The sequence below is a fragment of the Mirounga leonina genome, unplaced genomic scaffold, assembly GCF_011800145.1.
Source record: "Mirounga leonina isolate KUSES-001 unplaced genomic scaffold, KU_Mleo_1.0 Mir_171, whole genome shotgun sequence".
Taxonomy (NCBI): Eukaryota; Metazoa; Chordata; class Mammalia; order Carnivora; family Phocidae; genus Mirounga; species Mirounga leonina.
In genome coordinates, this window is record NW_023270436.1 from 7,205,308 (window position 1) to 7,229,243 (window position 23,936).

The window sequence follows — 23,936 nt, forward strand, 5'->3', positions numbered from 1 at the left end:
GGTGAAGACACATGGCCAACCTACCATGTGTGTAGATTGTCTGAGGCAGAGAGGTGGCCGAAAGGGGACTGACAAGGCAGGGGCTGTCCCCCAGAGGGGCCCTGCTGACAGCTGGAAGGCTGAGCGCAGGTGGGCCTTGGCCCCAGAGGCGGAGCCCAGCACGCAGATGTACGTGCCTCATAACAGCATCAAAGACCACGTGGCCCAAACGCAGACAACAACCTGCAGGGACCTGGTTTCAAATCCCGACTCTGCCACTTAGTGATGTATGAGCCCCGGTTCCCCATCTATCTCACGGGGCAGTACTCACCCCTCCCCGGAGATGGCCGCCAGGATGTGTCGGATTAGATCCTACCTCCTTCCTACAGCATTGCCTCGGCAGGTGGCTCTGGCACCTTGCGATAAAGCATCTTTATTTCCCAAGCACGGAGAGCGCAAAGCTGATCGTTCTGCCTCCCCAGGAAGTCCCAAGCCTGGATGGTCACCAACAACAGCCCCCCTTCCCACCACGGGCCAGGCCAGGCCCCTGGACCGAGGCAGAAACCAGCACTGCCTGCTGGATGAACTCAACAGCAACCATTTGTTGGGGGTGGGAGAAGCAAAGAAAACCCAAAGATACAATCCAGAACTTCCAATTCTGTAGGGTCCGGCTCTTCACATACTCATCAAACATGTCCCTCATGTGATCGAATTGGTGCCGGGTGACGGGCACTCCCGTGGCAGGAAGCAGTTGCTGGCAGGAGCTGCAACGACAGGAAGAATCAGAGGAAGCTCAGAGCGGCCGGCGATGAAGCTGGACCCTGGGGCGCCAAGTGGGCAGGGCCAGCCGCCGCTGGTCACCGCAGGCCCAAGAGGAGAGGCCTCAGGAGGAGGAGGATGACAAAAGCCCAAAGGACCCTCCTGCCTCTGGGACATGCACTTGGGAGGATGAGGCACCAGCCCCAGGCCCCACCCCCCAGGCTCACATGATGGTGGCGTTGAGCTCCTCGATCTCCTCCCGCAGCCGCCGGGCTTCCTCCTGCATCTGGCCCCGCTCCTGCTGCAGCTTGGTGATGTACTCCACGGTCTTCTGCAGCGTGATGGCGTGGCTGGTCTGGGAGAGGGGCGGCAGGGTCAAACCACGGCAGCCACGGCAACCCTGCCTGGCTAGCTGGCGCCGAGGCCAACGCAGGGGCTCCCCACCCACCCGACACCACTCACCAGCTTGGAATTATTAGAGATCAAACTGTTGAGGGTGTCAAAGCCCATCTTGATGTTGAAGCGCCTTTTCTGCTCAGCTGAAATATGCTTCATCTGCCGGTTCTGTTGGGGAATCGAGCGGTCGCTGTGACACAGGGTGGACCAGAGGGCCACCGTCCCTCCCTCCCAACCTGCGGCTCAGGGGCTAGAGAGTAAGTGGAAGGAGGGGCAACAGGAGCCGTGAGGGGGCAGGACAGGGGTGCTAGAAAACCCTGCCTGCTGAATGGAGGCCCTCGGCAGGGGCTGTGACCACTGCTGATCAGCCTTTCCCAGCCACCCTCGGCCCGCTCCTCCGCTGACCCAGTTCTTCCAGCCGCCACCTCCCTCGTGCTACAGGGTTCAGGCTGGTTCTGGGGCTCAGGGCCGGCTAGTAGGTGGGGGGATGGGAGGAGCCGGCCTTATCTCCAGATTAAGTAGCAAACGTCCAGGTTTCTGATGCTACCCTAGCCTGCTGGAGCACCAGGCGGGTCTGTGCTGCTCCTTTCCTGTGTGTCCTTAGTAAGGGACACAGCTGCCCCATCGGTCCCTTGATATTCTCCTCCTTGCCCTCCCCCCATCCCTCCAAGGAAATCAAGACCCAAGAGAGACCTGTGATACCTTTAAAGCAGCCACATTTTTGGGGTCTGCAGATTTCCCTGAGCAGTTGTTCTGGGGAGACTGGGGGCTGGGGCTCTGCTCTGAAGCACATGGAGAGGCCTGCCCTGAGTTTGGGCAATCTCGACCTGAGAAGAACAGAGACTCCTCTTAGGACATGGCTGGCTGCAGCAGCTGAAACAGTGCTCACCCAGGAAGAGAAGCCCCACAAGTCCCAAACCCTGGAGACCCATCCGGAACCTCCCACAGCGACCCCAGAGCAAACACTGGAGAAATCCTTGCCAACATCCCAAGGAGGGCTCTGTTAGGTGTGGACACGGCCTGATGAAGGCTGGCTGGACGTGGGGTAGGAACACGGCCTGAGCTTGGCCAGCCACAGGTCTTGGGGACACGGAGAGTTTTGACAGGAGGCCTGACTGCTAACCCAGCTTACTAACAAGCCACCTGGGGGCCACCTGCGGTTTCCGCAGCCTCTGTGAGGCTCTAGTTCTTACCCTGTGTGTCAAGTACACGTATCTGTTTATTTTTGTTCTTTCAACTCTACATATACATTTTCCTGTATTTTCAATCTCGCCCGCTCCCACGCCAGCCATGCCCTGGTCACTGGCATCTCTCAGGAGGCCCCCGGAACCCCTGGGGCTGCCCCACCTGCCTGCCTGGAGAGCCTCAGTGCACGCTTTCTGTGGCGCTGCCCACCGCCCCGCCCTGCTGCTCAGTTTCCCCAGGCAGCTCCGACACCCAGTGCTCGGCGCCTCAGCGGACAGGGAAACACTAGGCTACCTGAGCCCGAACTTACACCACCGTAGGGGCCTGACTTGTAACTAGTCTTCATCCTTAGCTTTCCAGACTGGAGGCCCTTATTCGTCCAGGCTCCTTGGACAAGTCCCTCTACTGTCTGATCTCTGTAGGCAGAGACCTTTCCTCCTCGGGTCTTCCTGACTGCTCAGGGAAGACAACCGTTCACCATAGAGCTCCAGGAGCAACCATGCCCAGGTTTTACTTGAGATAAGGCACCTTTGGTCTCCCTCCCCGATGAGGCATCTGAAAGGAGGAAGCCTGGGTTCTGGTTCTACCCCCACCGCCAGGGGCACACACAACCTTGGGCAAATCCTTTATCCCTGGCTTCATGGCTCTTCACTGGGCAAAATCAGTTCTCCCCCAACAGTCCTGCCAATGCAAGGCCCACGGTGTGGAAATGGGCTCAACAATGTGAGGTGCTTGAAAACTAAGGGATGACCACGGTGATGTGGAGACAAGCCTGGGTGGTTTCCGTTTTCTGGAAAGCGTTGACAGCCTCAATCCCTTGTCTGGATCAGAACTGGCAATTCAGAGCCAGGCCTTTCTGAAGGAGGTCAGAGTGGTGTTCCCCGAGTGCATTAGTTGCCTGCCCCGCACACGCTTGCCACTTTCCTGCTACTGTGGATGATCCGGCCCTACACTGAGCACGTCCCAGCGTGGGCCACTAGGCTTCTAAGACCTCACTGCACATCCCATAAGTCCAGCCCCAATCCCGGGGAACCCCACGGGCAGTCTCCCTGACCCAGGTGTGGGCATGCTCATTTCACTCACGAAGTCCCAACCATTCGGACTGGAGCGCACACTCACTGGAACCCGTGGCAGGGACCTGCTCGCCCTTCACCAGGGAGTCTTGCACAGCGCTTGGAGAGAAGAGCCGAGAGACAGGGGCCGGCTGGCTGCTCGTGGTGCGGCCAAGGTCTGTCACCAGGATGCCACTGTGGAACTCCGTGACTCCAGGAGCCTGAGGTGACACAGGAGACAGAGATCACCCCCGACCACAGTCATGTCAGGTGAGGACCACCAAGAGCAGGGCCATGCTGGGGTGATAAGGACACGAGGGTCTGCCTAGGGCACCCTCACCCGGGCAATGGCAGCAGGCGTGAGGACCACACTGGACTGCGACACGGTAGAAGCCAACATCCCTTCTCTCTTCAGAGGGCCTGATGTCATGATCACTGCTTGTGGTTGTCCTGAAAAGGCAGCTGCCAGAACAAGAAGGTGAGGGTGAGGCCCGGAGTCATGGGGGTCTGCTTCTGACACTACTGTTGCTGAGCCCAGGCACTGTGGGGCTCCCCAGGAGCAGCGCAGACCCCTCTCCTGCTGCTCAGACATCGCCTTCCTCACCGCAGGGCACGGAGAGACAAAATCACCGGGGTACCTGACATTTGTTTTGCAACTTCTTGAAGGGGACAGATTACAGACCCAGGAAAGAGATCACCTGAACCATGCTTTTTCAAACTGGGTTGAGACTAACTTGAAAAGAAGACCACAGAGTAGACAACAGACTAGATCACACACATGTGGTAGATCGGAACCCTTTTGTTTCACGAGTGTGGGTGTGTCGCAAGTTTGCAAGCCTTGGGGACAGGGAAATATCCCTCGGGAAGGGGAGCTCAGACTCTGGCTTCCCTCCACCTGACTCACCTGGGGCAATGCAAGCATTCTTCAATACCACGGACACAGACTCTGGTTTGGGAGCAGGCACTATTTTGGGGGGCTGCTTGGGCCTCCCCCCAGTCAAAGAGACAGGTTTCGGGTGCACAAAAGTTAAACAGGGTTGGGGAGGTCCGGCAGTTGGCGGCCGGGTGACTGGAGGCAGCGCCAGGCCACAGGGGGACACTGAGGGCGTGGGATGGTGGGTTGTGATGACAAGGCCCTGGCTCTGGCTGAAGGTGGTGGCAGACGCGTCATGGGTGAGGGTGGCAGAGGCCGTGTGTGTGATGACGGAGGGCGACTTGCTGGCTCCAGCAAACTTCGGCGGTAGGAAGGTAGGTGGAGCCGAGGGGCTCAAGGCAGGGGCAGGGGGTGGTGGGGCTAGAGGCAGGGCAGGGGAAGCAGGTGCTGGGGCAGGGCTGGGAGACAGCAAGGGCATGGTGAACACAGGGAGGAAAGGCTGAGGGACATTCAGCGGTGGTGCAGGAGGACCGAAGTCTGTGGGCTGGATAAAGGGGTCTCCAGGCCGGGGAGCCCGTTCACAGCCCTGCCTATCCGTGGGGTCCAGGGTGGTGGCTGCAGGAGCTGCTATGAGGCCATCAGGGAGGCTCACGGTGGGGAGAGCGGTGGATGACAGGATGCTCTCCTAAGAAAGGAAGGACAAATGCTGGATCACACAACTTGCTGTCACTTCCTGGTACGACACACCAAAGTCCAACAACGTACGCTGGCCGCCTGAGCAGAACCTTCAGACAGAGGGACAAGGCGATGGCTCCCGCCCCCACTCCCGCTAATCTGGGGGGAATGGAGCTGTGTCTCTCCAGGCGTCCGCAGGGGTCCTGTTTCCACTAGGGACTAAATGGCAACACAGAGCTCAGACAAAGTGACTGTCTGCACACAGTTGGCTCTAGGCCTGGGAAGATCTCGTCTCTAGAGTCCAGCAGGGGTCCCCCCAAAGTCCCGGCCATCTTCCATTACACAGCACAGGCAGCCTGAAGCACAGCTGCTCAGAGGGCTTCCTCAGGACAGTTGCACGTATCAACTTCCAGGGGTCACCTCTTCCTAAAAGGGAAACACTCTAAGGAATCAGTTGCCAAGACCTCAGTCTCTATAGAAGAAATTCTTCCCAGAGCCAGATGGAAGAAGATGGGGCCAGGTTTCTGGTGTCTGACTAGATATGGGTACCAGCCTGAGAGCCCCTAAGGGCAAAGAGCCGGGCCTCACCCAGCTCTGCAGCCCCAGCAGCTGAAAACCAACTTGTGCTAATTGTTACGTAAAAAGTAAAAGAAATACATGGAACTTTTTTTTAGTGATCCGTGTTTTCCTTTACTGATCCTCTCTCAACTGGTTAGAACAGAGCTCGCCGCACACAGGTTACACGGAGCCTCAGGCAGGAGCACGGGCTTACCGACAGCTCCCACCTCTTGGAGATCTATGGCTCCTTTCAAGGAGGGCTAGAATAACGTCTTTATGCATTGTATGTGTGTTCAGCACTAGATCTAGCAAGCCCTAGCACTTTGCTTATGACTGCACAGTTATTCATTGGCCTAGCCCTGGCCACCTCTCCCCAGCTCCCTCTACCTGAGCAGGTGGACTGTTGGGATCTGGTGCAGGTGCTGAGACAGCAGCAGGCAGCATGGAACCAAAAATGGAGCGGCTGGAAGAGAAGAGGTCTGAAAGACAACATCGGGCGCTTCTGAGCAAGGTGTGCCCATCATATCCTTGAATTAAGATCCAAATAAATCGGGCACTGAACCCCATCTTACCCAGAAGAATGCCATGGCCAGAGAGCGTTCCCCCCTGAAGTAACTCTGCAGAAAGAGGCCCTCTGATTGGAACCGCTCATGCTGGCAACTAGTGTGGGGTCTGAAATACTCCCAGGCCTGGCGTTTGGCGGCTCTTACGAGCCCAGTTCTAACTGCAGGACACTGCGGGGAGGTGGCTGTGTTGCCAGCGCCCTCTGCTGCCTACAGGGAGAACTGCTTACGGTCCTGGGCAAACCTGAGGCTCTGAGACTGCAGGAGTGAGAGAACCCTGTGGCAGAGAAGCTTCCCAGATCTTGCAACTACTACCAGAAAAAAAAAAAAAAGGTAGTTCTGGAAAAATTCTAAGTCCTCCCCCTTGCCCATTCTAACTCTAATGAAGGGAAGCACCAGTGTGCTTTAACCTGGGCAAAGGGAGATAGATCCAGGCAGCCATGCTCGCTCCCTGCCCCATGTCCTCACCCTGGAAGGGTTCAAAAGTGTCCATGAAGTCCAGGTTGGGCTGCAGAGGAATCAGCCCCGGCTGGATCATGTCTGCATTTCCCAGATGTGCTGTAAGAATCAGAAAGGAGACAGAGGAATCATTCTGTCTTCTCAAACAATGTTGCAGAAACACATAAAAGACCTGGAATGGATTCTCCTGGTCCTGTTCACATTCTAGATTCTTCCAAGGAGAAGTGCAGGCGGCTGGCTGGAATTTCTACCTTCTTGTGGGTTTGTGGCTATTCTCCACCCTCAGAAGGCAGGAAAGAAAGAAAGAGAGTTTTTATAAGAAAGGTGAAGTATCGGGGCGCCTGGGTGGCTCAGTCGGTTAAGCATCTGCCTTCAGCTCAGGTCATGATCCCGGGGTCCTGGGATCGAGCCCCGCATCGGGCTCCCCGCTCCGCGGGAAGCCTGCTTCTCCCTCTCCCACTCCCCCTGCTTGTGTTCCCTCTCTCGCTGTGTCAAATAAATAAATAAATAAATCTAAAAAAAAAAGAAAAGAAAAGAAAGGTGAAGTATCAGGAAACAGACACTCCCAGGATGCTGAGATCCCCAGTTCTGTTAGTCTGTGGGCTCTTCCCTGAGGTGTTAACGGGATGCCTGAATGCGGCCAGGTAAAAGGTCATGCCCAGGAATGCTTCTAATTTTCTTCCCAGTCAAAGGCCCCATCACTTGGGGACAGTACCAGAAATGTGAAATTGATTCAGACCAAATCCCCAGTCTTCTCTCAGGGGCACCATGGGCCTGACAGCTGTCCAGGAAGGTCCATTTGCAGTCCCCACCCACTCAGTGCATGTGGCCCTCAGATGCCAGCGAGGTTGGCCAGTCCTGCCCTGGGGGGCCAGGTTGGGGAGGCGCTGGCAGAGAAGGAAACCTGTGTGTTCAAAGTCAAGGATCTAGAGGTGGGTTACCTATTTCCCGGGGGTTGGGCCAGGCCACTGGCTGGTGTGAGGAAAGTGTTGAGAAGAGGGTGTCGCTGAATTCCGACATGAGCATGTCTGTGTCCAGCAGTGGGTCCTCCTCCATGGGGACTGGGGTCTTCCATCCATCCCCACGTTTGTGCCAATAAAGCATGTCATCATCCTACCGCCAACAGAGGGGGGAGGCAAAATCAGAGGGGCACTAGTGAACTCAGAATTCCCAATCACATCATGCCAGGGAAGTATGTTACCCTACTGTACAGAGCTGCAAGGGCTGTTGTAAAAGAAGAGGGGAGTGAGTGGAGCAGGGAGAACTGGCCTGTTTCCTTAGTCTGCATGTCCTCCGTGTGAGGAGGGGGGGTGGCCCCTCCTGGAGCTGCAGGAAGGCAGGTGCGGCAGGCTTCACTGTCGGGCCACCCATGTCATTGCTGTTTCTTGTCAAAGGAGGGTTCCCGTGAGGGTCCTCCCAGCCCCTGAGCTCACTCACCTGGGCCAGGCTGGAAAGGTCCTCATCCTTGTGCTGCTGTAGCTGTGGAGAAAAAGGGGAGACAAAGTGTCAGCCAGGGTCCTGGCAGGGGATGAGGCTCCTCCTGGAAGCATCTAGGCCTCTTCTCCCTGGAAAGCGTGGGAGGGATCCTGCTCTCTGCCATTCCCAGGCCCATGCTGGGCACAGAAGAGATTCTCAACCAGTGTTTGTAGAATAACTAGCAGCAGGAGAAACTGAGACCACAAAAAACACGGCCAAAGCAGGCCCATCACCTGGGCTGGGCTGGAACACTGGGTTCCACAGGGGCAGCGATGGACCCACAGCCTCGGGGGCCGGTGTCTGAACACAGACTTAGATCCTCCCTCCCCTGTGGGGCTTCCCGAACATGGTGTTCTTGGAGCCCAAGCCAGATACCCTTTTCTTGAAGTAGGTTCTCCACTTGTGATACTCCCGGATCACGATCTCAATGCGGCTCTTCCAGTACTTCCCTTCTGTGGTGATGGCCTGTGAAGAGAATGCGGGTCAGAATCAAAAAAGGGCAATCTAGTTTGACGGGCAGAACTCGACCTGAAAATAAAGATGCGTCTGACACTGGCAGTCAGCTCGGGCAATCCAGCTCAGAGGACCCTCCCACATGCATACAGCTTCATTCACAAAGTGCGTCCCACCTCTTCTGTGCTACAACTAGTCTCCACCCTAGAGATGGGCTTTTACTTCGTGACCTCAGATAACCAAGTGTGACTTTGGTGGCATGAGTCCCAAGGGTCTGGATTGGACACGGGTCAGAGAGTGCTCGGGCAGGGAAGAGGGAGAGGGTCCTCCACCCAGGCACTGAAAAAGCCCTACAGAGAGCCAGGGGTAGCACTAAATGCCCTTATCCAGAAGACTCTGCCACATTTTCAAAGGGTGAAAACAAATGGCCAATCACAGAAGTTTTAGGTGGAAAGTGACTTCCAAGAGTAGCTACTTCAACCTTTCCATCACGCAGGTGAGCCCCTTCCACGTATCCCTGAAGAACTCTGGTGACGGAAGAAGTCACGCCCTCCTCAGAGAGCCTGCCTCACTTTCAGGTTCCTTTTTGTTTATGGCTGGAGGATACAAAAGCCAATCCCAGATATCATAAGGCCCATATAATTTCACCTACAAATACTGCATTGTGTATCTGACAGTAAAGAATCTCCACAGTGAACAATACAGTCTTATCACCAGACCCACAAAATGGTATTCCTTAATATTGTCCAATACCAGATCACATCCCACCACTCAAAAGGGTCTTTCACTGGGCTACTTTCTATTTGTTCCCCCTTTTATCCCAACAGTGAGGCATGCTTGGATAACATTAAAACAATGCAGAAGGGTATAAGGGTATCCACCTCACTCTAATCCCCCTCCCCAGAGGTAGCCACCAATAAAGGATTTCTGTATATCGTTCTAGACTCCTCCTACACACACACAATCACACAGATACACACTTTAAAAAAAATTAACATAAAGTTACTGAAATACTGTTGCGCAACTTGCTTTTTTTCCTCAGTTACTATTTCTTCAGCATCTTTCCATCTCATCATATAAAGATCTTGAGGTCATTCTTTAACCATTAAAGATATCTGCCTTGTAAGGAGCCCAGATCCCTCCCTACTGACTTCCAGAAAAATGCCAATGTTAAGGGAAAGTGGAAAGTAAGTCCCAATGGGAGAACCTCTCAGTGCTCGGGTCAGCCCAGCCTGAGAAGAGGGGAGCCTCTGTGGGCTGTCACAACCTCATCTTTGAGAGGTCACATGGTCCTCCCTACCCCACCCCCGCTGCTGCGGAATCCAACCCCTGCTCCCGGCCTTGGGAGAGTCGCTTCCTCCTGATGAGGGCAGATCCTTTCCAGCTACTGATGGTCACGAGCCAAGTACCTCTGGCCTGCGATGCTCATCTACTTCAACAGAGCCATCTAGTGGAGTGACAAAGTGGCACACGGGATTCTTGCGCTTCTCCAAATCTGGGCAGAGAAAGGATGAGACGTATCACTATGACCAAGACCCCTGAAAGAGTCCCTGCCCCCTCTGTCCACATCCCCCTCAGGGTGGGACCCTCCCAAGTGTTCTTCTCCTTCCCTTGAAAATGAGATTTCAGAGAATAAAGGAAAAGAATCTGTCAGTAACTCATGGGTAAGAAAGGGAGTCTGGCTTATCAAAAGAAATGCCAGCCTAACCCAAGCATGCCCCAAGCACGCTGATCTCCTGCAAAGGTCACCGGATCTACCGGCATAAAGCCAGCTAGAGAATGAACAAGGCCTGGATCTGTATCTTCTTTGACCTGCTGAAAATGGGAACTGTTCCCTGACTCTTCAAATATCACCTCTCTGCTACAACCTCCTTGACTCCCCTGGAAAGAACTAAGCCCTCCCTCCTCTGCCTTTACAACGCTGGGCCCAAGCGTCTAACCTAATAGTGAGCACATTATGCTGTGAACCCTGGGCGAACACATCTGTCTCCTGCATATTATAGGCAACTACACGACACAGACCATGTGACTGGCCCCCTGTGCCTGACACCTGAGAAGTATCCAGCTCATTAGGATCTGGCTTGGTTTTCCTATTGCTGGACTGCCCAAGAGAGGCTTCCCTTTGAGGCATAATGTTTGAAAAGTGGGCTCTGGGCCCCAAGGTGCAGAGGCCTCCAGGTGGTAGAACCTGGAGGTCCTGCCCACCACAAGGCCTCGGGGCCCCTGCAGGCCCCTCCTACCGGAAGCCTGTGTACCACTCACACTGCATGTACCACGCCCGCCAGATGGCATTATTGAGCCGGATCTTGTCTCTCCACTGGAGCTTCAGGCCCTTGAAATTCTTCCACTTTGGAGACACCAACTTCCCACTGAAAGGTAAGACAAAGAAGGGAAACTTAGTGGTTTCTCTGAAAATGAAATGAAATCGAAAAGTGTCAGCCACTCACTCCAGGCCTGAAAATTCTGGATTAATCCATCACAAGCCAAAGGCTAGGCTTGACAGAAGGCACGAGTCACTTTGGGATTTCTTCCTAGTGATTGGCAGCAGGGAGGGGGGAGGTGGCGGTGGGGGTGGTGGCAGAGTCAGCACACGGAGGGGACAGGACTGGCCACGCATTGGTAGGTGTTGGCACATGGGTTCACTGTCTTAGTCTGTCGACGTTCACCTGTCTTTTAAATTTTCCATAATTAAAAGTTAAAAATCTTTTGATTTTTCAATGTATCAGATCATCACATTGTATACCTTACTTCAACTTACGCAATGTTGTATGTCAATTACAACCCAACAAAGTGGGGGGCAGGGAGGGAGGAAAGAAAGAAATCTGCTGGCAAATAAACGAAAGCCAAGCTCCTTTACCCTGGGCCACCTTCTTTGCCACCAGCCCCCAAGAGGCATTTATAACGCGGGCACACCAACGTCCCACTGGCCTCCGAGCCTGCGTGACCCTCTCCTGCCGCCAGACCTGTGCACACATGGTCCTCACTCTTCATGGACCTCCTTCTGCCCCCTGCTCCAACACCGTGTCCTCCGTGCTGGCACTGGCCTCCCACAGGCTGCTGATGACTCCTTCAGGGTTCCCTGAGCACCATTCAAACTCAAAGGTGGCACTCAGCCGGCCTCCACGGAGCAGCGTCCGCACCCAGAGCCGCACGCAGTACCCTGCGGCTTGCCAAGGGGAAGGCCCGTTAGGTGTCATCACCCTAAACACCTAGCACAGGCCACGGCACACAGCAGGGCCTGGGAATAATTCTCCGGATGAGTTAAGGAGCCCTCGGACCCCAGCTACCAGCCGGCGAGGAGCTCTCCCCAGTGGCACGGCCTTCTCAGAGTCCAGTTTGCCAAGTGCTGTGTCAGAAGCCACCTCTGGGCGGCTGACACAGGGTTCCCTTTTTCAGAAGGCTGGAGATGGACAAGGCATGATCTGTAGTCCACACTCTAGGGGGCTCTGGTGGTTCTACCTGGTTGTGAGCCACAGCCCTGCCTCTCCCGCGAAGCCACTCAGAGACCTCGTGAGGAAGAGCAACTGTTCTCCAAAGACTAGCACCCAAGCAGTAAACCCTACCTGAACCCGAGAACCTGGCTTAAAAAGCAAAGCCCCTGGCTGGGCACCTGGCAAGACCTCGTGCCTCTCACACCTATCCCAGCGAGCCAGGCTTTGGATCACATAGGCCAGAAGGCTGTGACCCCCAGAGAGAAAATGTCACAGCACGCCCTCGTAGAATCTGAGGGACAGACAGACAGCAGCAGTCTCAGCTCAAAGGGCTGGACGTTTCCAACCTGTCCGTCACCTTCCTTGCCGTCTCTGCCCAGTCCAAAGGTACTCCTAACCTACCTCGAAGCAGTCCGCTTTCACTCAGGCTCAGCAGCCAATGGCTAGGCCTCGAGCCCTGGCTTTTGCAGTCAGGTAGCTTGTCTGACATCCAGTTTCCTGGGTAAACTCAGGATAATACCATCTCCTCCTGAGTGTTTTAATAAGGACTAAATGAGAGACAGTGTGTATGTATGTACATACACATATACACCTAGACACATATAACTGGTAAACCCTACAGCAAAATATAAATTTAAGGTATTCATAACCATCTCAATTATCTGGACTTAAGTTATTACTGAAAGGCCTGAATTTTAACACCTCCTGACTTGCAAAGTCCTTTCTTTTGTGTTTGCCACTGTCATGTGGCCCTTCCTCCTCCAGGGGAGGAAAAAGCTGACACCCACGGTCCCACCCACGGTCCCACCCTCGATACACCAGTGAACAAAGACCGCGGCAGAGGGCAGCCCTGTCTAAGTGCTTTGAAGGCAGGGACTGGGTCTCATCCACACATTCGACAAGGGACGGGCGCTACAAGGGAGGAAAGAACAGATGGGGCACACGAGGGTCACAAAGAAGAGCCCAGGGCTGTGGGAGTGCAGAGGTGCGTAACCAACCCAGTCTCAGTAGTCAGGGGAGGCTTTCTGGAGGAGGTGCCATCTCAGCTACCGCCTGGAGGATGAGGAAATGGGCTCAACCCTGAGCCAGGGAGGGGCCCCTGCTGCTCTTCTGCCTGCCTGTGGGGGCCCTGAGGTGAGCAACCACACGCCTGGTCAAGAGCCCCTGCATGAGGCCGGGGGGAGGCGTGCGGCTGCAGAGCAGGGCGCACGGCAGAGTAGATTAGGTCCCACAACCTGGCAAAACCAACCCTCTTTCCCCTCCTCTGTAAGACCTTCCAGCAACTTGGTATCTAGCTGGGCAGGTGGTTCCAGGAAACAAAACAAAACAGAAAACTGTCCCTGTTTTTCTATTTCCTTAAAGGGAAAAAAGACACTCTTTCTGTAATTGACAGTTTCCTCATGCTGAAGCCAGGATTCAAAGGCCACCCTTCTGTGAGGAGTCCTGCCGGGGTGTCTGCCGCCTCCACAGATGGCTGTGGAGGACGGACGCAGAAGGGCTGCCATGTGAATGAGGACTCCAGGGAAGAAAACCACCTCTGATGTCCTGCAATGTTCTGTTAAGAACTAACCACTGCGCTTACCTACAGACCGAACCTCAGCCCCGCTTTGAGAAAAAGTGGCGGACGCGAGCATCTTCTCAAAGGCGTCAGATCATGCGGGCAACTTCAATTACTCACAATGAAGAGGTGGGAAGATGCAAAGAGAGCTCAAACCCTGTGGGCTAGAAGCCAAATTGGACAGGGGGGCAGTCTGGGGTTCTGCTCGCCTTCCTCCTCGCTTGCTGGAATGGTTCACTTTTCCTTGATGTTTGTGTCAAATTTGGTCAAACCTCAGTACAAATATGTAGGGGTTCAGAATATACAACTGGTATCACATCCCTGTCCCAGATTTCTGTAATATCTCAACAGTCAACAGGTGGTGCTCAACCAACACAAGGAGGTGAGTCCAAAACCAAAACCTAAGACACCCACAGAAGCACAGACAGTAAAAGAGCAACTAGGATGTTTTTTATGGTGACTGACCACCCTTTGCCCACAGAAATTTCAAGACAAGATCTGAAGAAGCAGCATGCACAGTTCTATATATAAGGTACTACAGAGAAAAAAGGAATCCACAGACACGTTTTTAGAAAAATGTGGGGATAAATTTTTTTTTTTTTTTAAGATTTATTTATTTGACAGAGAGAGAGACAGCGAGAGAGGGAACACAAGCAGGGGGAGTGGGAGAGGGAGAGGCAGGCTTCCCGCTGAGCAGGGAGCCCGATGTGGGGCTCGATCCCAGGACCCTGGGACCATGACCTGAGCTGAAGGCAGACACTTAATGACTGAGCCACCCAGGCGCCCCCAAAGGGGGTTATTTTTTATGACAATAGAAAGGGTGCTTGTTATAAAATGTTTAGAAAAAATTTTATTTTTTTTTTAAAGATTTTATTTATTTATTTGACAGAGAGAGACACAGCGAGAGAGGGAGCACAAGCAGGCGGAGTGGGAGAGGGAGAAGCAGGCTTCCCGCTGAGCAGGGAGCCCAATGCAGGGCTCGATCCCAGGACCCCGGGATCATGACCTGAGACGAAGGCAGACGCTTAACGACTGAGCCACCCAGGCGCCCCTAGAAATATTTATTTTTTTAAAAATTTTATTTGACAGAGCGAGAGCAGGAACACAAGCAGGGGGAGTGGGAGAGGAAGAAGCAGGCCTCCCGCTGAGCAGGGAGCCCAATGTGGGGCTTGATCCTAGGACCCTGGGATCATGACCTGAACCGAAAGCAAATGCTCAACCAACTGGGCCACCCAGGCGCCCCCAAAGGGGGTTATTTTTTATGACAATAGAAAGGGTGCTTATTATAAAATGTTTAGAAAAAATTTTATTTTTTTTTTAAAGATTTTATTTATTTATTTGACAGAGAGAGAGACAGCGAGAGCAGGAACACAAGCAGGGGGAGTGGGAGAGGGAGAAGCAGGCCTCCCACGGAGCAGGGAGCCTGACGCAGGGCTCGATCCCAGGACCCCGGGATCATGACCTGAGCTGAAGGCAGACGCTTAACGACTGAGCCGCCCAGGCGCCCCTGTCCTGTTGTAATTTAAGTATATTAACACATTTAATCTTTACAACAATCCTAAGACATAGGCAACAGCATTTTTGTAAAAGATTTTATTATTGAGAATGAGAGAGCACATGAGCAGGGATTGGGGGAGACGGGCAGAGGGAGCGGGAGAAGCAGGGTCTCCACTGAACAGGGAGCCCGATGTGGGGCTCGATCCCAGGACCCTGTGATCATGGCCTGAGCCGAAGGCAGACGCTTCACGGACTGAGCCACCCAGGTGCCCCACCACATTCCTCCTTTAAAGCTTAACCAGAGGGGTGCCTGGGTGGCTCAGTCGGTTAAGCATCTGCCTTTGGCTCAGGTCATGATCTGAGGGTCCTGGAATCGAGCCCCGCGTTGGGCTCTCTGCTCAGCAGGGAACCTGCTTCTCCTCCCTCTGCCTGCTTCTTCGCCTACTGGTGCTCTCTCTGTCAAATAAATAAAATCTAAAAAAAAAAAAAGCATAACCAGAAACACATTACAAAGATTTTTAAGACCGCTGGCTTCCCCTCAATAATCAAAGCCCTCCTTTGGCCTCACCTCCCAAAACTGTCCTCCTACATGCCCCATGGGCTTTCCTGTCAGAACAATGACCCCAGTTTCTCCCCAAGCGACAGGAAGGCCAAGGTCTAGGGCTGACTCATGCCAGCACAATGCCAGGCACATGGGAGGCACCTTTAAGTACAGAGCTACTAAGTGAGTGTTAACCTTTTCCATAATGAAAAATCTTCACACTGTCCTGCCATGGACATTCTCCTAGAAGACAGGCTCACAACCTGAAACAGGAAATTCAGAGTACAAAAAAGGTCTATCAAAACTGTTGGTCGGGGCGCCTGGAGGGGGGACTCAATTGGTTGAGCAGCAGACTCTTGGTTTTGGCTCAAGTCACGATCTCAGGGTCATGGATCGAGCCTTGCATTGGGCTCTGCATTCAGTGGGGAGTCTGCTTGAGATTCTCTCTCTCCCCCTCTACCCCTCCCCCCTCCAAAATAAAGAAAGAAATCCTTAAAAAAAGACTGTGTTGGATAGACTAGCAAACTCTGAATTCTTCAGAGGTCTGGCAAGAGACTGCTTTGGAATGGAAATTAAAAGCGCAAGCTTTGCACAGAGAGGAGCTGAAATTAAGAAGAACAGGGGTGGGCGGGACCAAGAGGAGATTTTTGGATTCTGTCCATCCCACGTAGGATTAGCTCCTAACTCCTAGTCGGACCATTCTCTCCAAAAGAAAGCAGGCAGAGGCTCAAGGATCTGTCACTACAGGCCCCAGAAGAGTGGTGGGCCCATTCATTTGTTCACTGAACCATACTTGCTTGTTATGGGGCAGTATTTCTTCACCATTCCTCGAAATGCTTCCTGGATGCCCACTAGCAAGACCTCCCCTAGCTTTATTCCCACCCAGCTGGGTAGAGTGGGTATGTTAGCAGTGAGTGTAGGAGGAGGAACTGGAGTGGGTGGTCCAGGCCCTTCCCTGCCTCTCCTCTTGGGAGCAAGCTGCCATTCCCCTTGCTCTGCTCCTATAGAGCGGGGGGGGGGGGGGGGGGGGGGCAGCGGCGGGCTGTCCTAGTCCAGGACTGTCTACACCACCTGGAAAGGCAGCCTGTGGTTCACCTGTAAGCCATACCCTCAGGCTCATCAACAATAAAGGTAATATTCTGGCTACCACCTATTGACTCTTTTTTATTGTGGTTAAGTACATATAACATAAAATTTACCATTTCAACCATTTTAAAGCATACGATTCAGTGGCTTTAAGCAATCTGCAATGCTCCGTGCCCATCGCTGTTACCTAGCTTCAGAACAGTTTTCATCATCCCAAAAGGAAGCCCTGAACCCACGGAGCAGTCACTCCCCGTTTCCTCCTCCCCCTGCCCTGACAACCACTAATCCACTTTGTCTCTCTGGGCTTGTTTCTTCTGGACCCTTCATATAAACAGAATGATAAACTACGTGGCCATTTGTGTGTGGCTTCTTTCACGAAGCACACTAGTTTCAAGGGTCATCCATGTTGTAACCTGGGCCAGTCCTTCATTGCTTTCCATGGCTGAATCCTATCCCGCTGGAGGGACAGACCACATTCGTTTCTTCTTTCACCTGCCGATGGACATCGGTTGTTTCACCTTTTGGCTGCCGTGAATAGTGCTGCTGTGGACCAAGTCCTCCGTGTCCTTTTCCCAACAGTTCAGCGCTCCGGCAGGGAGAGGTCTGATCAGTAAGCTGACACTGGGGACACAACCATGGGCAAAACCAACTTTGCTGGGGGGCCAGCGGACAACTGTCAACATTTTCGACGCACACCCCTTTGACTCCCAATCCCACTGGGAGGCACTTCGCCCCGAGCACACGTGCAGAAGGACACACGTGAAAGACATCAAGCAGCCGCACTGACGTGGCAGCAAAAGGCTGGAAAGAACTTACACGCTCATCAAAGGCAACTGGCTTGAAAACTGTGCTGTACCCACACGGAGGGACACTATGGGGCAGCATACATTTCACGTGCTGAGACGCAGGCAAGAGCTACAAGCTGCATGTAGCGAGAAGGAAACTAAGGGGCAAGATGAAGAGCACGGCCGCCGTGTGTATTTATAACAGGGAGCTGCGCACACAAGACACACAGTCTGGGCCGGGGGTGGGGGAGGAGACAGCCGGTCAGTCAAGCTCAGAAAGATACATGAGAGGGCGCAGGGTGGCTCAGTCGTTGAGCGTCTGCCTTCAGCTCAGGTCATGATCCCAAGGTCCTGGGATCGAGCCCCGCATCGGGCTCCCTGCTCGGCGGGAGGCCTGCTTCTCCCTCTCCCACTCCCCCTGCTTGTGTTCCTGCTCTCACTATCTCTCTCTCTGTCAAATAAATAAAATCTTTAAAAAAAAAAAAAAGAAGAAAGAAAGATACATGAGAAACACGCAACAGGGAAACAGGGATTTCCCTTTAGAGAGCTAAACTGGAGAATTAAGGGGGTTAGTTGGAGACTTAGTTTTCACTGTTTACTGTTTTATACTGCTGAAACATAATACAAGAATGTTTTTTTTTTTCAAAATAAATAAGGCAAAAAGACCAGGTACCATCTAAGACCTTATAATAAATAGGGCTTTGGGTTAATTGGGGAAGGCAATTAATCACATAAGCAGATACAAAATTTATGTGCAAGTAAGTCAATTTTGTGAACTAGACCCAAATATGAGGATAATGCTTATTAAGTGATTTCTTTAATAAGTGAGTGGATTAATAATGCTCAGACTGGTCTCTCTTCCAGGATTCTCTTTTTCTTCAAAAGAGCGGTCTCTATGGGCTTTCCTGGGATCTGGGCCTGGTTCCACAGGCTGCTAGGAGCCAAAACTAACAGGCTCCAGACGGACAAAGGTTCACTGAGGAGCCAAGACGTGGGGAGCAGGCACAGCGAGAGGCATGGCAGAAGGAGGGCGGTGTGTTTAACGGAACTGCCTGAGCTGTGGGCCTCCGCCCTGGGCCTCCTGCCCAAGCAGAGCCTCCTCCCAGAGGAAACTCATGAGGTTGTCAGGTCCTGCTCCCATGCCTAAACCCGCAATCCATCCTCCTCGTGGGTCGCTTGGTGTTTACTTTACTTTTTCATATTCAAAGAAAGTCCTGTTGGAGAAGCAGACTCTGAGGGCAATGACAGCAAGGCAGGAACATGGCCTCCTGAGGTCCTCGTCCCAGGTCTGCCCTATGACAAGGTGAGCGAGTGTGTGTTGTGTGCATGTGTGTTGTGGCTGTGGTGTGTGGGCGCATGTGTGACTGAGAGCACACTGGGTACATGCGTGTGTTAGTGTGGCCTGTCTAGGTGTGCATCTGTCCTCATGTGTGAGCACGTTTATGAGGGCCTATGTTTGTTTTGTGTAAAGAGCAGGGAGTAATCATTTCTTTCTTTTTTTTAAGATTTTATTTATTTATTTTAGAGAGAGAGAGAAAAGAGAGCACGAGCAGAGGGGAAGGGCAGAGGGAGAGGGAGAAGCAAAGGAGCCAGACACGAGGCTCGATCCCAGGACCCTGGAATCATGACCTGAGCCGAAGGCAGATGCTTAACCGACTGAGCCACCCAGGTGCCCAGGGAGTAATCATTTCTATAACCTTCAAAAATTAAAGCAACTTGAAGGAGTTGAAACCAGGCAAAATCAGAGTAGCTGCAGTGGTGACCTCCCCTTCACCCTGTCTGTGAACTCTGGTGACCTGTGTCCTTGCTGGGAGCACTCTCTCCTGTGTTCTGGCTTTCCACGAGGGGACAGACACTGCCATGCTTGTACCACTTCCAAGCCAACAGGTAAAGGAGAGTGGTTTCCATTTCTGGACAAGTGACATGAACTGTCCAAGCCCCATCTTCTATAAAATGGTGATATGTCCACCCCACCGGGAGAATTACAGGTGAGGTATAAAAGGACAGAGGGAGTGCCAGCCGATGCTAGGGCACGCTGCTGAATAGCAGTCAGTTCTGGGGCATGTTGCTGAGTTTTAAAGCTTGGAGTTTCTGGTCAGATTCTAGCCATAACTGGACTTCCAGGCAGGAGCAGGGATGCTGGGCAGGGCACCATATAAAGCCAGATTCATGTTTATTTGCCAGGAAAATAAACTTGAATCCAGAACCCAGGGTGTTCAGACTCCTTTGGACTGGGTACGGGACTAGACTTCAAACAAGAAAAGGCGGTATGTCACTTCAGTTTGCATCATTTGTTAATAAATTTTAATACTTAAAAAAAAATATGTGCATTAGCCATGTGTCTCTTTTACTGTATGAGCTGTCTGCGCCCCTTTGTCTTTTAGAAAACTTTTTGTTTTGAAATAATTATAGACTCACGGGAAGTTGCAAAAAATAGCACAAAGAGTCCCCAGCCTTCCCCAGGGCTGCATCCTCCGTAGCTGCGAGCACAATCTCCCCACTAGGAAACGACTCTGACATGTTATCGTTAACTAGACTACAGATCTCACTCAGTTTTCACCATCCATTAAAATGTTTGCTGTTTTTCTCTTGCTATTTTATGTTGGTAATGCCATAATATTAATTTGTGATGTTTCTGCAAATGTTTCCCTTAAGTTTTGGAGTTTTAATTCTTTATATAGCGTATCTTCGAATAAGCAGAGTATACATTTGTGCAGTCATATCTACCAGTCTCCCTCTATCATTTCTTTTATTACTTCGCTGCCCGCCCGTCTACCCCATGAGATTGTTTCCATTAATCTCTTTTTTAGCGTTTTTAGTCTTATTGATTTTAAATTATACACGCACACTGAAAGAAAATTCAAACAACACAAAATAGTACAAACAAAAGCAAAGTCCCCAGCAATTACACTGTCTAAAAATAACCATTATTTGAATTTTGGTGATATTATGTAGTGAAGAAATGAAATAACCTTATCCAAAGAGAGTCTGGCCTCTGCCCTCTGCTCCTGGGAGGACCTCTATGCCCCTGGAATGTCCTGCCTGACAGGAGTGTCTTTGTTTGCCTAGGGGCTTTGGTCTTAGGAGAATCTCACAATCTGATTCACTAGAGGGGCTTTGGACTACATGGTATCAGTTCCAATCTCCAGAGGAACTGGTAACTAAAGGTATCAGCCAGATCTCTAGGAGGGGCTGGGGACCAGAAGGTGGCCACACAGGCAGTATGTGATCGAGCCCCATAAAAACTGAACACCAAAGACTCAGGTGAGCTTCCCTGGTTGGCAAAGCTCCGCGTGCATCGTCACACGCTGTGGTGGGAAGGAGGTAACTCCACCAGAAGCACTGCATTTGAAGGCCTCTTCAACTCTGCCCTAGGCACCCCTTCCCTTGGCTGATTCAGTTAGAAGCTTTTCCCTGTAATAATCCCGTAATGAAGAATATAAGTTTCCAGTGAGTTCCGTGAGTCCTTCTAGAGAATTGTTCAACTCGAAGTTGGTTTCGGGAATTCCTCTAATTTATAAACTGGTGTTAGAAGTGAGGATGGTCTTGTGGACTATTCTCCCTAACTTTGTAGTTGGCCCTTAAGTCCTTGTAATATACATATATATACTTATATATATGAATAAACAAAATACTTAAATATGTTGGATCATAATTCTGTTTTATAACCCATTTTCATTTACATGTTATAGGTATCTTATTATGCCAATAAGTATAGTTTTATGTATTTTTTTAAAGATTTTATTTATTTATGGGGCACCTGGGTGGCTCAGTCATTAGACGTCTGCCTTCAGCTCAGGCATGATCCTGGGGTCCTGGGATCGAGCCCTGTGTCGGGCTCCCTGCTCCATGAGAAGCCTGCTTCTCCCTCTCCCACTCAACCTGCTTGTGTTCCCTCTCTTGTTGTGTCTCTCTCTGTCAAATAAATAAATTAAAAAAAAAAGATTTTATTTATTTATTTGACAGAGAGACAGAGAGAGAGAGAGAGAGCACACAAGCAGAAGGAGTGGCAGACAGAGAGGAAAAGGAGGCTCCCTGATGAGCAGGGAGCCTGATGTGGGGCTTGATCCCAGGACCCCAGGATCATGACTGGAGCCGAAGGCCGATGCTTAACTGATTGAGCAACCCAGGCGCCCCAGTTTTATATTATTTTTATTGGCTGTATATATTTATCACAATCTACTTAACTGTTTCTCCATAAACACATTCATTTATGCTAAAGGACACGTTGTTTCTGTTTTTCACTATTATAAACAATGCTGTGATGAACATCCTGCTACTTACATTTTTGTGCAATTACATGACTTTCTGGGAGATAAGTTCCTAGAAATAGAAACTGAATCGGAGGGTATGTGTATATTTATAATTTTGTTACAAAGAATCAAAGTTTATACTAATTTACACTTCCAACAGCAGTGATTAGTGCCTATTTCCCCAAACCAGTACTTACATTAGTTATTATTAATGTTTGTGAAGCCGACAAGCAAAAAATCAGTTGATTTTTTTGGTTCCTACTTTTATCTTTTTATGTTTATTAGCTGTTGGAATTTGTATGTTAATTATCCGCATATCTTCTTGTTTTGTGTTGTGTGAGAGTTCTTAATGTGGTGGGAATGACTGCAACACATAATGACAGTTATTGGGCCTGTCTTGACCGTCCACCTCTGCCTTGCCCATTTATGGAGTGCTTTTGTTTTGGTTTTAGCTCTACTCTACTTTTTGTATGTATTGTGGGCTTTTGTTGTTATTTTTAGTAGAAACTTTTCATTAATGTAGTCAAAATTTTAAAGTCTTTTCTTTAATGTTTCTATTTTTTTGGCCATACTTAAAAAGGCTTTTTCTATGCCAAGACTGGGAAAACTGGACCTTCTTCCAGTGTTCTCACAGCTCCACATTTTATAGTCAAGTCTTGGCGCCAATGGAATTTATTTTGCTTAATGAGTGTTAATGGGATCCTGCTTTAGTCAATGGTTCCTACTTAATTACTAAATAATCCAACTTTCCCCTGTTGGGATTAAAATACCATCTTTATCATACACTATGTGTCCATATATATATTTGGGACTATTCCTGAACATCCTATTTCTTTTTTTTTTTTTAAGATTTTATTTATTTATTTGAGAGAGAGAATGAGAGAGCATGAGAGGGGGGAGGGACAGAAGGAGAAGCAGACTCCCTGCTGAGCAGGGAGCCTGATGCGGGACTCGGTCCTGGAACTCCAGGATCATGACCTGAGACGGAGGCAGACGCTTAACAACTGAGCCACCCAGGCGCCCTCCCATCATTTTTTTTTTAAATCTTAGAATCCTTGCCTAGTTACTCTTCCCTGTTCCAACTTTACAATCACATTGTCAAATCTCAAAAGACAACTATTCTGGTATTTTGATTAGAGTGGCACTTAATAAATTAATGTGGGCAGGGATGACCATTCCATTCGGGTCATCTCCATTCCTAGATCAGTGTACATTTCTCCACTTATTCAAGCCACTTACCCTACTTAAAATATCAGAGGAATCTGAAGCTGTCTAGTATTCTATAATTTACTTCATCTATGTCCTTCACATTTTTCACCATATACTTCTTTAAAAAAAAAAAGATTTTATTTATTTGAGAGACAGAGAGCATAAGCAGGGGGGAAGGGCAGAGGGAAAGGGAGAAGCAGGCTCCCCACTGAGCAGGGAGCCTGATGTGAGGCTTGATTCCAGGACCCTGGGATCATGAACTGAGCAGAAGGCAGAAGCCACCCAGGTGTCCCTAATCATATACTTCTATTAATGTTTTAAAATAATGTAAAAAGAAAATTTAGAAAGCTAAACCAGCAAAATCAGTTACACACCCAAACACAAACACTGTCTACATTTTACAGTATTCAACTTAGCACACCCCTGCCCCCCAGTAGCTAGTATGGTAACCGCCACCCTTATCCTGTTCAAAGTGGTCAAGCCACAGACATTCTGACACAAGTTAGAAGCTTCTATCGAATCAGTACTAGGAGTAACTACCCTCAAAAAATCCAGCCGTTCCCTAGCACTTTTTTTTTTAAAGGTTTATTTATTTATTTGACACAGAGAGAGAGAGAGCAAAGCCGGGGGAGAAGCAGAGGGAGAGGGAGAAGCAGACTCCCCACTGAGCAGGAAGCCTGATTCAGGGCTTGATCCCAGGACCCTGAGATCATGACCTGAGCTGAAGGCAGATGCTTCACCGACTGAGCCCCCCAGGTGCCTCTTCCCTAGCACTTTTATCCACCTACGCAAAAAGGTAATTAGTAGGTTCAAATATTCACCAAGGTTAAGATTTTTATGTAAAGGATGAAAAACTCCACCCATTACAGACATCTGGCTTAAAGAGGGAGTAAATTAACAAAGGTCTCCTGCCAGAGTACACAAGTGCAGTCAGGACTCTAGAAACTGTCTACCAGAGAGGTAATAGAAATAGATCAGCAGATGTTTCTGAGTTCCTATGAAGACTGGCAAGAAACAAATTTGTTATTATTACCATTTTTAGTCATTTTCAAGGCAATGCCAGCTACCCAACCCACTTAAAAGGCAGAGAAATCTGAAGCTGTCTGATGCATTTCAAAGGATAAGGTAACACTCTCCAGGTAGCCAA

General features: G+C 50.8%; 1 protein-coding gene across 4 annotated transcripts in view; it reads right to left on the bottom strand.

The window, feature by feature from the left end:
- The window catches only part of MLXIP (MLX interacting protein), a 59,931-nt gene that overhangs the window by 6,204 nt on the left and 29,791 nt on the right, over positions 1-23,936 (bottom strand). The window contains exons 2-15 of one of the 4 annotated variants that reach the window (XM_035016944.1): positions 10,692-10,798; positions 9,839-9,924; positions 8,352-8,441; positions 7,938-7,979; positions 7,442-7,613; positions 6,510-6,599; positions 5,866-5,957; positions 4,276-4,930; positions 3,712-3,833; positions 3,403-3,592; positions 1,837-1,961; positions 1,201-1,302; positions 966-1,093; positions 620-743 (exon numbers count right to left, since the gene is read on the bottom strand). In XM_035016944.1, coding sequence (XP_034872835.1) covers positions 620-743; positions 966-1,093; positions 1,201-1,302; positions 1,837-1,961; positions 3,403-3,592; positions 3,712-3,833; positions 4,276-4,930; positions 5,866-5,957; positions 6,510-6,599; positions 7,442-7,613; positions 7,938-7,979; positions 8,352-8,441; positions 9,839-9,924; positions 10,692-10,798 — 2,125 coding nt within the window. Of the gene's footprint in view, positions 1-619; positions 744-965; positions 1,094-1,200; positions 1,303-1,836; positions 1,962-3,402; positions 3,593-3,711; positions 3,834-4,275; positions 4,931-5,865; positions 5,958-6,509; positions 6,600-7,441; positions 7,614-7,769; positions 7,980-8,351; positions 8,442-9,838; positions 9,925-10,691; positions 10,799-23,936 lie in introns of all 4 variants that reach the window. The other 3 variants (XM_035016943.1, XM_035016942.1, XM_035016945.1) reach the window with 3 other exon arrangements.